This window comes from Vespula vulgaris, chromosome 2 (assembly GCF_905475345.1).
Source record: "Vespula vulgaris chromosome 2, iyVesVulg1.1, whole genome shotgun sequence".
NCBI lineage: Eukaryota > Metazoa > Arthropoda > Insecta > Hymenoptera > Vespidae > Vespula > Vespula vulgaris.
Window position 1 is genome coordinate 11,039,919 of NC_066587.1, and position 14,519 is coordinate 11,054,437.

Sequence of the window (14,519 nt, forward strand, 5' to 3'; positions counted from 1 at the left end):
AATAAGCCATGATATAAGCAATGATCTTATTAGAATAATACTTGAGTTTGATAGATTGATTTATGATAGAAAGAATACTTACCAATTTCAGTCAGATATTGAGAAAGACTCTTTTCGAGACTAGATACCTCTTTATTAATAAGCTCTTGTCCTTTCACTGCTGTACTCTTCATCATAGCTGAACTAAGTTGCTTCAATTTTCCAAAATGTTCCGCACCTTGTATTTGATTATCTCTCAACAACGAAAGTGTAGTTAGACGACGAGTAATTTCACTTTTTTCACCAGTAATATCGTTGCATTCAGCCAATTTTTCTCTTTCACCACTAAGCCAATCTGAGAAATATTTACATTGCAGATTAAAGCAATGATGTTTCTCAGCGCAATCCTCTAAATTCTCTAAGAGATGTTGAGATTTAGCAACGATATCGTGGAAGAGTTGCTTGATTGTTTGCAAATAAATATTTAAAGACGTATCCTTGGTTTGATCGATAAGTTGTTGCGCTTTGTCACAAGCAGACTCGACCAAAGTTTGATGCGACATTATTTCCTGATGCATTATTTTATGATTTTGAAGCTGAGCTCTCTTTTCTTCTAAGGAAGATTTTAATTCCGTGTGTTGTTCCATAGCGCTCTCAACATCTCGAAGCCAAGCTGTTAATTGTTCCTGAGATAACGTGAACTCGGCGAAATGCATCAAACATTGATCCAACTTTTGTGTAGCAGATTGTAGATCTTCGGAAAATGTATTCCATAACGTTCTCAAATCTCTCAACTGTTGTCTTACAATTTCTCGACCATCGGGTGATGTATGTGAATAAAGTTTTTCTCCAAGATCAATAACAGATTCAAAACGAGCATTTTCTTTAGTTCGAGTATCGCTAAGATCTCGAATTGCCTTTTGTCTATTTTGCAACAATGAAAGATTACCTACGATTTCACTGTGTTTCTTTAATTCTGCTTGAACTCCAGAGATCCATTTCATCAATTCGTTATATCTTTCATTGAACGTACTATGTTCCTTTACAAATTGTTCGTAGCGCGATACTGATTCTTTCACCTGATTTTTAAGAGATTGATATTTCGTAGCCTGTCGAGATATTCTTGTCGATAAATCTGAACTTCCTTCGATACCTTGACTTTTCTCTATGGCAGAACTAAACTCTGAACCCTTCTGTGCTATACATTCTTCTAAATTCTTCAACTTTTGCAAATGCAAACGTTTAGCTTCTTCCGTACTTTTTAAACTTTGATCTTTCAATTGACTATCCATTTGTTTCGTCCATGCTTCTAGATCTTCAACGACTTTTTCAAATTCAGACCATTGATTGAAAAGATGATTTAATTTGTCAGCGCTTGCTACGCAACGTGCTAGGAAATCTTCCCAATTCTTTTTCTGTTCTTCGAAACCTTTGATCAAAGCAGCATGGCCAGGAATCGAAGTCTGTTCGAGAATAATATTCAATTGTTGATTACAATCGGACAATATACGATCACCTTCAGCTTTTTGTTGTAATACATTATTAATCAAAGTTGTTTTGGATTTAGCAACGTCTCGTTCAACAGGAAGGTCCTCGATAAGAGGTGCAGTTTCGTTAATTATCGCGTTAATCCAATCGCGTGTCTTCTCAAAGGTTTGTAGATAAGATTCATGATTCGAAACATATTTATCAGCGATTCTAATTCGATCTTCTACGTTCCTTGAAAGCTTCTCATAAGCTGTAACGACACTGCTCAGCATTTCGCTAGCTTCATCGTCTGGAGTTTTGCCAAGTCGATCTTGAAGTTGTTGTAAAATATTTTTATGAACATTAACATCTTGCGCTATAGCTTTATATGATTGAAGTGCGAGCTTCTTTTCTTGAAGATTCGGTAAGAGCATCTGTTTATCGTCTAATTTAGATTCTGCATCGATCACCCATTGCTTCACTTGCGAATATTTATCTTCGAAGGATGATCGGTGCATCATATCACTTTCAATTCGTTTATAGATAACATTTGCATGATCTGTCAAAGCATCTACGCGATTACGTAAATTTCTGAGTTCGGTTCTAATAAACTCTCTGCAATCAGGAGTGATTCTTGCGAAAAGAGTTTCACCTAATTCTGCTGTATGATTCATAATGGCTTGACCGGCTTCTCTTTCTTCTGCAAAAGCCTTTAATTCCTTTAATCGTGACTGATAAAACGTCATAGGTTTAGGACCACTAATCTCATCGAAAGTTTTCAATTTACGTTCAGCATTCTCTATCCAAGATTGTAATTCTGTAACACTTGCTGTATACTGATCTCTACCTTCCTTTAGCTCATGTAATCTGTCCAAATATTGTGACAAAAATTTGAGTATAGATTGGTATCGGCTATCAAGATGTCCTACGTATTGTTTAACACGAGATTCAGGGCTAACTTTGTTAATATCCTCACCAAGATCAATAACATCTTGCAAAACAGTGTGATAATCTTTCACAGAAGTTTGTAATTGCTTGATTTCTTTAATTTTATTTTCTATCTCATTTATATTAAGTAATACAGAAGCTTCTGCCCTAATTCTGTTTTCATTCTCCTTTAACCAGGAGACTACACTTTCAGATAGATTTTCATAACGTTGCCATAGAGAAACGTTGTGCTCTAAAACAGATTTGATGTTTTTATAACTTGCTTTTAGAGATTCCAATTCTACCGCAACCTTGTCACGCTCGATTCTTAGAACGTTCGTGATTTCAGGACTTTCAACAGTTTCCAGAAGTTTCAATGAATTATCAGTATCGTCTTTTCTTGCTTCGCAGTCAGCAATACCAATTTCGACGTCGTTGAGAGAAGCCATCTTCACTTCGAGATTATAACGATCGCTACTTTGTTCTGGTTCGCACCAAGCTACCTTTTCCTTGTGAATTGCTACCATTCGTTGAAGAGCTCCAAATTTCTCGTGATATAACTTCGTTAAAAATGCTACTAACGTTGCATTTACTTTATCAGCATGACTACTAACACCGTCTTTTCGTAATATTAAAGCTTGAAGCTCCTTGTGTAAAGAAGACTTAGATATCGTTGGATATTCCGATGTCGTTATTGTAAGATTTTCTTCGATTTTTGACAAAGTATAATCGCATTCATTGAGCTTAGCTTTTAATTCTTGACACTTGTTGATTCTACCAAGTATTTTCGTATTCTCTCCCGTTAAATCGTCGCATTTAATAATCTCTTCGCGAATTTTAGATATTAAATCGCTGCATTTTTCGATCTCGTTTCTAATGTCTCTCTCTTTTTCATTCAAAGTCATCGTCAATGATTTTAATTTCTCTGCTGCCTCTTTAACGATGTTAAATTGTTCATCCAACAAATTTCTTAAAGCATCTAATGTTGGTATATCAGTATTTTTATTTAATTTCTTTAATTGCTCAATTTTCGTGATAATTCCCTGTTTAAATTGTAAATGAGCTGGCAATTCCTCGCTATATCTTATTAATCGCATTTGACAACTCTCGGAATCGAGTAAACATTCACGAGCAGACGTAAGAGCTTCATTCGTGTCGGTAAGCCATCGTGTTAATTCATATTTTGCTTCTTCTATTTGTTTCCAAATAATAAGTTGTGTTTCATAGAGTTGAAGTTTGTCGATAATGTTACTATAAGTTTCTTGATATTTCTTGCGATTTTCGTTAAGATTCGAAGTTACTAAATCGGATTTAAAATTGGGTAAAAGCGAAGCATCTTTCATAATCTGTTGAGCCTTACATTCCATTTTATCCAAAAATTGTTTTCCTTTCTTTAAAATCTCCGATGCTCTTTTATATTTATCCAAAGCTACTGTTGCTTGCGTTATGTCATCAGGAACTTCTTTCACGCTTTGACATAATAAAGCAGATTCGTTCATGAATTTCTGCAGCCTTTCTTCTGCCTCCTGATATTGCTTCCAATCATTGTCCATTTCAGCATACTTCTTCTTTTGTTCTTGAAGAAGTACGCTGACCTTTTCCCAATTGGCATCAACGTAAGACAGAACAACTTGAATGTTAGTCATGGCTCTTTGATCTTCCTGCATGAGATTGTCAGCTTCGCGGTGAAGCAATTGTTTGTCAGATTCTTTCCCTTGATGTATTTCTATCAATTGTTCAATTTTATCCACCGCTGGCGCTAACTGTTCGCAAGAATCAACATTGTCAATAATTTCTTGTAAACTACTTTGAGTTTTCAAGATATCTTCTGTAATTTTGTCTTGTAATTTTTTGAAATTATCCCATCTGGCACCAAGAGTTTCCAATTTTTCACGTTTAGTTGATAATTCCGTTTCTAAAACGACTGCTTTAGCTTCCAAATCGCTAACCAAAGCGGAAGCTGTAAGAGGATTCTCTTGTTTATCGCGAATACGCACTTTCAAAGAGCTGTCTATAGCACCTACTTGATCCTTCCATGTATTCAGTTTAGAGTGTACATCTTGTAGTTCTAAAGAAAGTCTGTTTAAATCATTGACGCTTGGTTTACGAGCTTCAGCCTCGTATTTATAGTATTCTAATTGAGCTGTAGTTTCATTATACCAGCTCATCAGTTCTATCCATTTCTCTAATATCTTTTTCTTCTGATGTAATTCATCTTCTAGTTCTTTGTATTTATCTGCTAAGGAAACGTATATCTCATCTAAAGATGCGGCTTCTTGTTTCGATCCCAGTGTAGAGAGACGCTTAACTTCGTCGTAAATAGCTGTGAAACTTGGCTGCTTCTCCGAATGTTCTTGAAGATAAGCGTGAATAGCTTGCAATGTAGTATCAATATTATCGATGTTTACTTCATTAATATCAGCAATGTTTGATTTTAATGTTGCCATCCAATTCTCAAAATCTGCTATTTTCATTTGGAATTCTTGTCTTGCTAATAAAGAATCAGAAACGAGATTGATTTGATGTCGTACTGTTTCAGCGAGTTTACTGACACGCGACTTCAAATCTGATACACGATTTTTTAAATTAGTGGCACCTTCCAAAGACAAACCATGACTAATATGATCAGATACTTGAGTCAAAGATATCAATTGAGCTTGATGGTCGGATATAGATTTACTAAAGCTTTTCAGATTAGCCAATTCTTGCTCAAGTTTACTGACTTCTGGTGTTTGAATATTGGGTACAACAAGAGAAGCTTTTTCACTTTTTTGCAACCATTCAGTAAATTCCTTAGCGTCACTCTCAAAATTATTCCAACAAGAAACTAATTTATCCAATTTTGTCGTTATTTGTACAGCCATATCGTGAACTACGTTCCATCTTCTATAAACAGCATCAACTTCATCAGGAGCAGCAGTTCTCCCTGTAATTTGTTGACTAACTAACGAAAGGTTTTGAACTTGAGGAAGTTGTTGTTGACATTCACTTTCGAAAGTTCTCGCAATGTCTAACATTTTGATAGCTTGTTCTAAAGTTGTGGGTTTACTTCCCATCGATGATATTTTGGATTCTGCCTCCTCGATCCAAGGTTTTATTTTTTGAATTCCTAATTCATATTCTTTCCATGTAGCAAGATTTTGTACAGCTATTTGCCGTTGTATTTCATTATTTTCTTGAAGCGATGTTACCACTTTTTGAAGGCTTTCGAGTTCCTTATCCAAACGTTTGGATTCCGCATTATCAGTCTCATCTGTTAACCAATAATTGTTTCGTATTACTTGTTATAATCTATTTAAGTTTTAAATAAAAGTTAAAAATGTGCGTGTTAGAATTAAATATATATACAATTATAATGAAGTAAACGTTACCTGTTTTGAGTGTTTGTGATTCCTCTTTGAGAATTTTCAGAACTTTGATCTTTTCATGAATTTCCTTCTGTAAGTTTTCAGTTTTATGTAGCCGTTCCTCAGGAGAAATAGTATAATTCTCAATTTCCGCTAAAGATTGCGGAATTCGTTGTTGAGTCCAATTTTGCAACTCTCCGAATTTTGATTGGAATTTGGTCCATTTAGAATTATATTCCTGAAGATGCACGACCGTCTTGTGTAGAACTTTCAACGTAGTTTCCACTTTCTTTTCTGTCTCTATAATTTCTTTTTCGACAAATTCTTTTTTCTCCATCGGTGTTACGTCCGATAAATTAGACTGAATGTCGCGCAATTTAGTCATCATTTCTTTAGCAGATTTTTCTAAAGTCGAACTAAATTCTTGCTTATTCTGCAAATCCGCAGACATTTGTGCAGCGTCGCTGTAAACGCTTGATTTAACTCTATTTAATTCTTCTTCGGCTTGCTTCATAAGTTTTAGAACTTCTGTTTTTTGTTCTTCATAAGCAGTCCACAATTTCTGTGTATTCTTTAAAGATTTCAGAGTTTCTATGCTTTGTCCATATGTATCATTCCAGTTAACTTCTAATTGTTGGACTTCGGAAGATATGAAGGTAGGTGCGTGTTGATCTTTCAAAAGATCTTTCCCACGTTGCAACATGCTAACGATGTTGGCTCTTTGTTGCTCTAATTGTTGAAGACGTGTTTCTTGATGAGCTACAGCAGATGGAAGACTTTCAGGATGTGCAAGTGGAACCTCTTCCTTTGATTGTTCTCGTACTTTCCGCAAAAGAGTACACACTTCTCGAACTTCTTTCCTGTATGTATAGCTTTTAGAATAGATATCTGTTTTTGTCATTGTAATTTCTATCGTTGGTATCAAATTCTTATATCGGCTGATGAGCTGTTCCAATTTCTTCTGCTCTGAAATTGCTTCGTGATCTAAACGATTGGAGATAAGTGCATCCAGTGTCTGAACTAACCATTTCATCTCCTCGCGTTGATTATCAGCCTCTTTACATATTTTCTAAAACATGTAAAGTAAGAAAATATGTATTTTATTTTTAGGTAGAATTACTTCTAACATTTTAATAATATTTGTCTCATGCATGTGAAGAATAAGAATTGAAGTTTAATTACCGTCATAATTTCGATCTATCCGTACAGCAAGAACAAATATCGATCATATGTTATTATTAAAATATTAAATAAGCAAAATGCTATAAATACCTGAAACACAGCTTTCTCTTTTTCAAATTCTTCCAGAGTATTCACTTCGTGTAAAATAGTTTTCAAAATACTATCAACATGGTCCATCCAATTCACCATCTCGTCGAATCTGGAAGAAAGATGTGATAAAGCATAAAACGATATACAAAGATTTAATTAACATAGAAATCAATTGATCGATTTACTTTTTTCTGTAGGCAGCCCATTGTTGAGGAATCTGATAAAGCTGCTCTTTAAGATGATCTATTTTCTTAGTAGTCTCAGTCCACAAATGTTCGGTTCTTGCAATCTCTTGATTTAAACTATTATCATTTGGTTTTAGTTGGCTGAAGGTGTTGCTAATCTTTTTTAATGTCTGCAAACATCTCTCAACGTTGTGAATAACACCACGATTAACAAAAAACTCTTTATTTCGTTGAAGTATACTATCGATATCATTATTTTGAATCAGAGCTTGCTGTTCCGAATTAATTTCCATCTCAATTTCTTTAAGATATTGAAGCAACGTAGCTTCGTCCAATCGAAATTCTAGTTTCATAAGATGAAGCGGTGCAAAAGTAAGTACTTCTTTCCAACGTTTTTGTAAATTTTCTACGGTCTCAGTAATGGGGGCTTGTTGTTCAACTGGTAAAACATTTCTGAGATCTTGAGCAGTATTTATTAAATCTTGAATCCATCTTTCATTTACCTTACTGAAGAAATTCTTATGATATTCGACGGACGAACGATTGTCAATGTGAACATCGTTAAGAAGTGTTTCGGCAGATAATAACCACTCAGAAATTTGTCGTTCACATTCCTTGAATTTCGTCAAGCATCTTATTACTTCTTGAAGACGTTGTTCCCACATTTGTGCCAATTGACAGACTCTAGCAAATCGTTCATTTAATTCTTTCAAAGTTAAACCATTTTCACCTGTATCGACATCTGTGTCAACACTATTATCCACAGATTTAACTATACTAGCAAATATCTTGTTCTTGGATTCAAGCATTGATTTGTAATACAATGTTCGTAAGAAAAATGTTTTGTGTCGTTCCAACTGAGCCAAGATCGCGTCTCTACCACCCGAAAGATCGATACTGTTCAATAATCTCTCAGCTTCGTCCAACCATGTAGATATTTCTTTCCTACCAGCTTCCAAAGATTCTTGTTGTACCAGAAGCTGATGATATAAATGCAATTGCATAGGTATCAAAGCACGAACTCTTACCAAAGCTTCTTTTTCTTTTTTAAGTGTATTCATCATTTTATCGACCTCGTCACGAGATAGCTCTTGTATGAGAGTTTGGAATTTTCTGCTGATGTTCTTGAAAAGATCTTCTATACCTTCAACTTCGTTATGAAGCGTTTGAAGTTTCTCTCCGTATGCTTTAATACGTTCTGTAGAGGTCAACTGTGTAGTCGAAAGAGCAGACTCTGCATTTCTCAACCAATTCTGCAAAGTTTCAACTCCTATTCTATAATCCTTCCTATTTCTTAATAGATCACCAGCGTGCATATATTGTTTGGCTTCTTGGAAAATGTGTTCCCATTTGTCGGTCAGAGCGGTATAACGTTCTTTTAGACGAAGAGCAACGAAATCTTCGGAAGTAGCTATTAGAAAACTAACGGTATCTGAAAGTTGTTGATGTTTATCCTTCCAGATACTAATATCTTGAAAGAATTCCATTTTTTCTTCTTCTGGCAAATTTAAGGCAGATTCTGCACGAAGTAACCAATTTTCAAATTCGTCTGATCCTACAGTCCATCGACGCCAATAAGCAACCACTTCTTCAAGCATACTTTGTACGCATCTTAAATCCACAGATACATTCTTCCACTTTTCACCGGTTTCTCGCATAAAGCGATCTATTTCTAGACATTCCTCTTTATCTACATAATATACATAAAAAATAGTTAATAATGATATTATTTATACTTAACATTAAAATGTATATAAAAAAAAAGTTAAATAATAATATCATTTACGTAATATTAAATGTTAATAGTAATAAATATTAATAATATTAAATATTAATATTAATAGTATTATACGTAAAAATAATAATATCATTTATACGTAACGTTAAAATGTTAATAATATTTAAAAATATCTTTATTTATATGTATCGTTCTTACCTATATCACCATCACGTTTATATTCATCGACAACCTGTTGCATATCTAAATAGGCTTTTTGGAACTCTTGGAAAATTCTATTTCTAGAAACAAAATTTCTATATTGTTCCAATATTTGATGAACTTTTTCCTCGGTACCATATTTAATGTTCCAGCCTTTTAATTTCGTTTCTACTAAATAGAGAAAAGCAACAAGGCAACATTTATGTTCCAGGAACTTTAGCTTGATCCTTCGCTTTGCTGCTTTTGATGGTAAACTACTAAATCGTGCTGTCATATTTTCAAGTTGCTCACGTAAAACTTGTTGCGCGAGTGGCGAATTTTTTGCTTGTTCGAACTTTTCAGTCATTGTTGGTAAATCTAAGAAAAACTTTTTGTGATCTTCTAATTTTTCCAAAATAATATTAGCTGTTTCTTCGGTCATTTCCTCGGGTATATCCTCATCCGAATTCAAGAGACATTCTGCACGAGCAAGCCATCTACCCGTTAGACCTAAATCACCGGGTAATGTAGAATCTAATAACCAAACCCAATGTAACATCTGTGAAAATTAAAATAAATTTTATGAAAAATTTTCATAATAAACTGTTGTCTACCAATAAAAATATGAATAAAAAAGTTCGGAGTACGTACAAGCAATTCTAATGTTTTCCATAACTTCTGTATATATCTCAAAAAATCACGTGTGATATTTATTATTGAGGGAGTATGAACTAAACCTTGCAGCTTTTTGTAAAGTAATCTTTTTTCTTCCACTTCTTCATTGAATGAAATGTATTCCTAAAAGACATACAATCGTTAGACGTTCATAGAATTTATCATGTGCATTGTAATATAAAATAAAATTATAGTAAGAAAAATGACAGCATACCGAATAATTAGGTGGAAAAGAATTATTTCTATCGAGTTGTTCGAGATATCTTGTTCTATCGTTAAGCCAATTAAAAAGATCGTCGTATTCTTGTTTTATAGACGAGAAAGAATCTGGATTCGTACTCTTTGGATCTGGATAATTATGTAAAAATTGTGCAACGTATGTCATTATAGATTTCTCATCCGGCTGTGGTACATCAACATCTTCAGGGTCGAGAAGACGAGCTATACCAAGTTCCACTTCAGCTATTTCAAAAGCAGTTTCCAATCGTGTTCTGTTTGTTCCTTCCTTCATAGCTGCTATATTCACCAGATTTGATTTGATGGCATCGATGATAGCTAAGAAAGCGTTGCCATCTCTCCAACTTTCACCAAAGTCACGCACTTGTATACCAATATCTCTATAAAAATGAAAATAAAATTCATATTATTGGATATGTTTTACATATGTACATTATTTATTTCGGTAAATAAAACAAACATATAAAGAAATCTAACGTTGAAATAATACTAACTTGGGAAGAGTATTAGTGACCCATTGAAGCAAAGTTTTTCGTGCACCTTGTTTCCATTTTTCGCTACTGATACGTTTACGTTCACTAGCTGCCGAGCCTTGAGTTCCAAGACTTTCAAGACTACTCTGACTACCCCAAGTTTGGCCAAGATATTCCAAAGCCCTTGTATTTTCTTCGATCTATAAAATCGATTTAAGCGACGATAAAAAATGACGATTTATTTCATAAAAGTAAAAATAGTATTTAAAATGCTCTAGCGTGCGCAACTATTATAAATGCGCAAGGACATGCACGTGCAATGTTCTGTAAATCCACTGTGATTATTCGGCCAAACTTACGATTCGTTACTCACCCTCTTTCGATCCTTTGATCGTAGCTTGTTTATTGGAATACATACAGTTAGCATAGTGATGATCAATTCGACTTACACTTTGTGAAAGTTAATAATTTATTTAAGTGCAAATTATAAATGGACACTGTTTGGCGTATGCTCGTGAATTGAAATTTCAAGCGATAAAAATTATACGCGACTGTGTAGACTTAACTTGTTACCTTCGAAAATTAGAAGATTTAAATGGAAACCTTATTAGTTCATAATGGATCACAAGTTAGCCCACTTTTGTACTGAGTAAGTGGAAACGAAGCTGTAGCGTTATGAGTATATATATATATATACATACATACATATGTATGTATGGATATATATATATATATATACATATATACGTATATATGTATGTATGTATGTATATATGTATGTATATGAGAATATACACATATATATATTTGATCAGATCGTATTAAAAATAATGTATCTCGAGCTCTATGATTAAGCTGCTATCGCATACAAAAATAGAGAGATTTGCTTCTGCGTATTCTGCACTATATACGCAAATTTCAAAAGAATTAAATATACCTGAAAGTATAGAATGATGGTCCATATTAAGCCTAACACTACCGGAGGCCGTCCATCGACTAAGTCGGACGAATTTATGTTCACTAACTTAATCTAAAACAAAAATAATTAGAATTATTATTAGTAGATTCACAAATATCATTGAAAATAAATAATTACTATTATACGAGACTAATACCAACCTTTTTACTTTGTAAAAATTGTAAAGCTGTATTTGCATTACTAAGAAAGTGAGGCCTTTTTAGATTACGGCCTTTTTCCACTGGCTACGAATGAAATATTATTCATTAAGTTATAACTAAATATTTCGAGTATTCCATAATCCATTTATACTTACCAACTTTTCACCCGACAAAACTTCCAACAAAGCGAGTAAACGAGTACCATCTTTCAAATCCTCAATTAAATCGTCTACACGAAGGGGTGGAATTCGCTATAGACAAAGTTAATAATAAAAAAAATACATTTATTATATCATATTGCATGAAAAAACAGTAATCGATATTCTATTTATGAAACGGAAAGAGTTTAAAACGAGTAATGTCAGTTATCAAAGTACTTTTATACAGACTTATTCTACAGTTTAGACGAACTTCGAACTTAGTTTAATTTTATGGCGCACTACTTTCAACATACACATACTAAGTGTATCATGCACGCATATCAGAGCCGACAGGCTAAGTTTTGAAAGATCCGGAAACAGAAAAGTGGCAAGATCTGAAGGGGATCAAAATTTAGCAAAGTTCCATTTTTGAATCATCAATGTTGTAAAAGTTAACGAAGAAACGAAATTTTATAGACATTATTTTAATATCATAACTTTTTCGATTTATGATATGTTTAATCATCTTTATATATTATTATTTACCTTCGAAAGGTAAGAATTGATCCAATTAACAAAAGTCTTCTTCTGTACACGTTCTTGTTCGTCTGAAACAAGTAAAATTTCCATTACGATATTTTGCGATTTCTACAAATACATTGAATGGTTTTTATTATTACTTTTTTTTTTATTTTCATATTCTTCAATAAAAAATAACTTTCATTAAAGCGATTGCGTCATAATACTGACGGAGCGAGTTACGACGACCGCTTTATTTTTAAATATGCCGTCATGTTTGTCACCTTCGCATCGGTCGTCGCGTCAGTGCATGAAACTCACTTAATATACACGTGTATTCCTAACTAATTAGATGTACAATTAATACCTAACTCTTTGAGACACATAAACTAAAGCCTGTAAATAAACGTCAAAGATACAAATTGAAAAAGTTTAATTATCGCTCTATTTCAAAAGAAATGTTTAAATTTATTATTAATTGTAAGATAGTAATACTATCTAAAGTGATGATTTCATTTCTGTTTATATACAAAATTTACGAATCGATAAAACCTTTGTATTATATAAGCATCGATAATAAGACTTGTAAAACATATCGATGATGAATTCATTTAAATAAAAGAGGGTAATGATTTTTATGTTGTATAAAAAAAAATTAAGCACCTGAATCTTTGCAACCTGTTCTACTTATATGCATATTTGCAAATATCATATCATCTTTATTTTTCAGCTATTTTTAAATATGAATATCAATGTACATGAGTCATTAATGATACTGTTTAGATACACAATATCTCTGTTAATCTCTAATAAAAAAGAAAAATATGTTTGATTCGATTCAATGGCCAAATTTCGTTAATTAAATCAATGGCTATTAATTGGTACATTGACATGGTAGACAATGCTATCAATAGACAGATTATATGTCACGAGTTTCCCATGAAACTCTATAGATGAAAGTTACGCAATAGGTGGTCAATTTTCACAACGTCTAGTCTATGTTACGTCAATCTAGTATACGTAATGGAATCTTTAAAGCGGAAGTTACGGTGTATTGATTTCTTTCTTATTAATCGTTCTCATTCTTAATCGATACTACTCAGGTCATTGATATCTAGTTACAAATATTCGTGTAAATTGTCATTGAAATTGTACATATAAGTTTCTTGGGAAAATTCAATAAATCACAATGGGTCTGTAACCTTTATATTTTTAATCGTTAATAGTCACGCATAGTCGTAAGTATAAAGTAAGTATATTAGTGAATAAAAAAAGTATATAGTGAGTAAAAAGTGCTAATTATAACGATCAGCAGGTTTTAACGTCATTATAGATTTCTCTCTATAATTATTGTCTCGTTATCATGTTCATGAATACTCATTAGTCGTATTGGTGATTGCAGCTTCAAGCGTGATTATTCTTAAAATGTAAAATTACGCTTAAATGTCATTAAAAACAGTGAGTATTATTTAAGTATAAAAAAAGAAAAAAAGTCTATTAAGACCGATATCTTGTTATTTTCATATATTGCACTTTTCAAGATCATATTATTTCCTAAGCAAGAAATGCAACATATAACTCTCGATCGATTTAATTTTAGATCCTTTAGGATATTCGTGATTCTAAGCTCGCGTGACGATACCGGATGGCAGGATATTCGTGCTCTTGTGCTACTACTCGAGCACCAAAAAAGCGTGGAGGCCGCAGAATGTGTAGAGAGGGCTGTACGTTGAAATTATCCGACCTAAACGTTCCTATTCCTAATTTCTGTGGCTATGATCAATCGGAAATATAACAGAGAAATGTCTTAAACTTTGACATGTCGCATGAATACCTTAACATTTTCTTACAAACAAATCGAACTTTTATTTCTTTATTTACGCGTATTTTATCCAAAGTTATCGTAACTATTTTACATTGAAATGAACTAGATTTTAATAGGTGAAAGAAAGATTAACGATTCTTATAAGGATCGATATAGAAACTTTGGACCATGAACTTTGAACCACTAAGACTTCTTTGAATCAGGTACTAACTTCGTAATATTCAATGCTCCAACGATTTCTCATCTTGATAGTTAGATGGTTGACCTAGAAAAAAGCTATCAATGAATTCTGAAGACGTTCTTTAGCAGAATACCTACTTTCTCTCTCAATGACTTCGAATTAATTCGTAAGTATCGATAAATCGAATATATTGTTAATCGAAATAAAAATTGTTAGCTATTGAGTAGATAATAACAAAAGAAGTCTAGTCATTTT

The 14,519-nt window shown here is 33.1% G+C and overlaps 1 protein-coding gene across 1 annotated transcript in view; it reads right to left on the reverse strand.

Moving 5' to 3' along the window:
• LOC127072668 (muscle-specific protein 300 kDa) overlaps positions 1 to 14,519 on the reverse strand; it is a 40,909-nt gene that overhangs the window by 22,023 nt on the left and 4,367 nt on the right. Inside the window, exons 2-14 of the mRNA XM_051013253.1 lie at positions 12,286 to 12,347; positions 11,755 to 11,850; positions 11,600 to 11,683; positions 11,418 to 11,510; positions 10,854 to 10,877; positions 10,502 to 10,680; positions 9,985 to 10,387; positions 9,747 to 9,893; positions 9,114 to 9,654; positions 7,178 to 8,867; positions 6,993 to 7,101; positions 5,745 to 6,789; positions 83 to 5,626 (exon numbers count right to left, since the gene is read on the reverse strand). Coding sequence (XP_050869210.1) covers positions 83 to 5,626; positions 5,745 to 6,789; positions 6,993 to 7,101; positions 7,178 to 8,867; positions 9,114 to 9,654; positions 9,747 to 9,893; positions 9,985 to 10,387; positions 10,502 to 10,680; positions 10,854 to 10,877; positions 11,418 to 11,510; positions 11,600 to 11,683; positions 11,755 to 11,850; positions 12,286 to 12,347 — 10,017 coding nt within the window. The remainder of the gene's footprint in view (positions 1 to 82; positions 5,627 to 5,744; positions 6,790 to 6,992; positions 7,102 to 7,177; positions 8,868 to 9,113; positions 9,655 to 9,746; positions 9,894 to 9,984; positions 10,388 to 10,501; positions 10,681 to 10,853; positions 10,878 to 11,417; positions 11,511 to 11,599; positions 11,684 to 11,754; positions 11,851 to 12,285; positions 12,348 to 14,519) is intronic.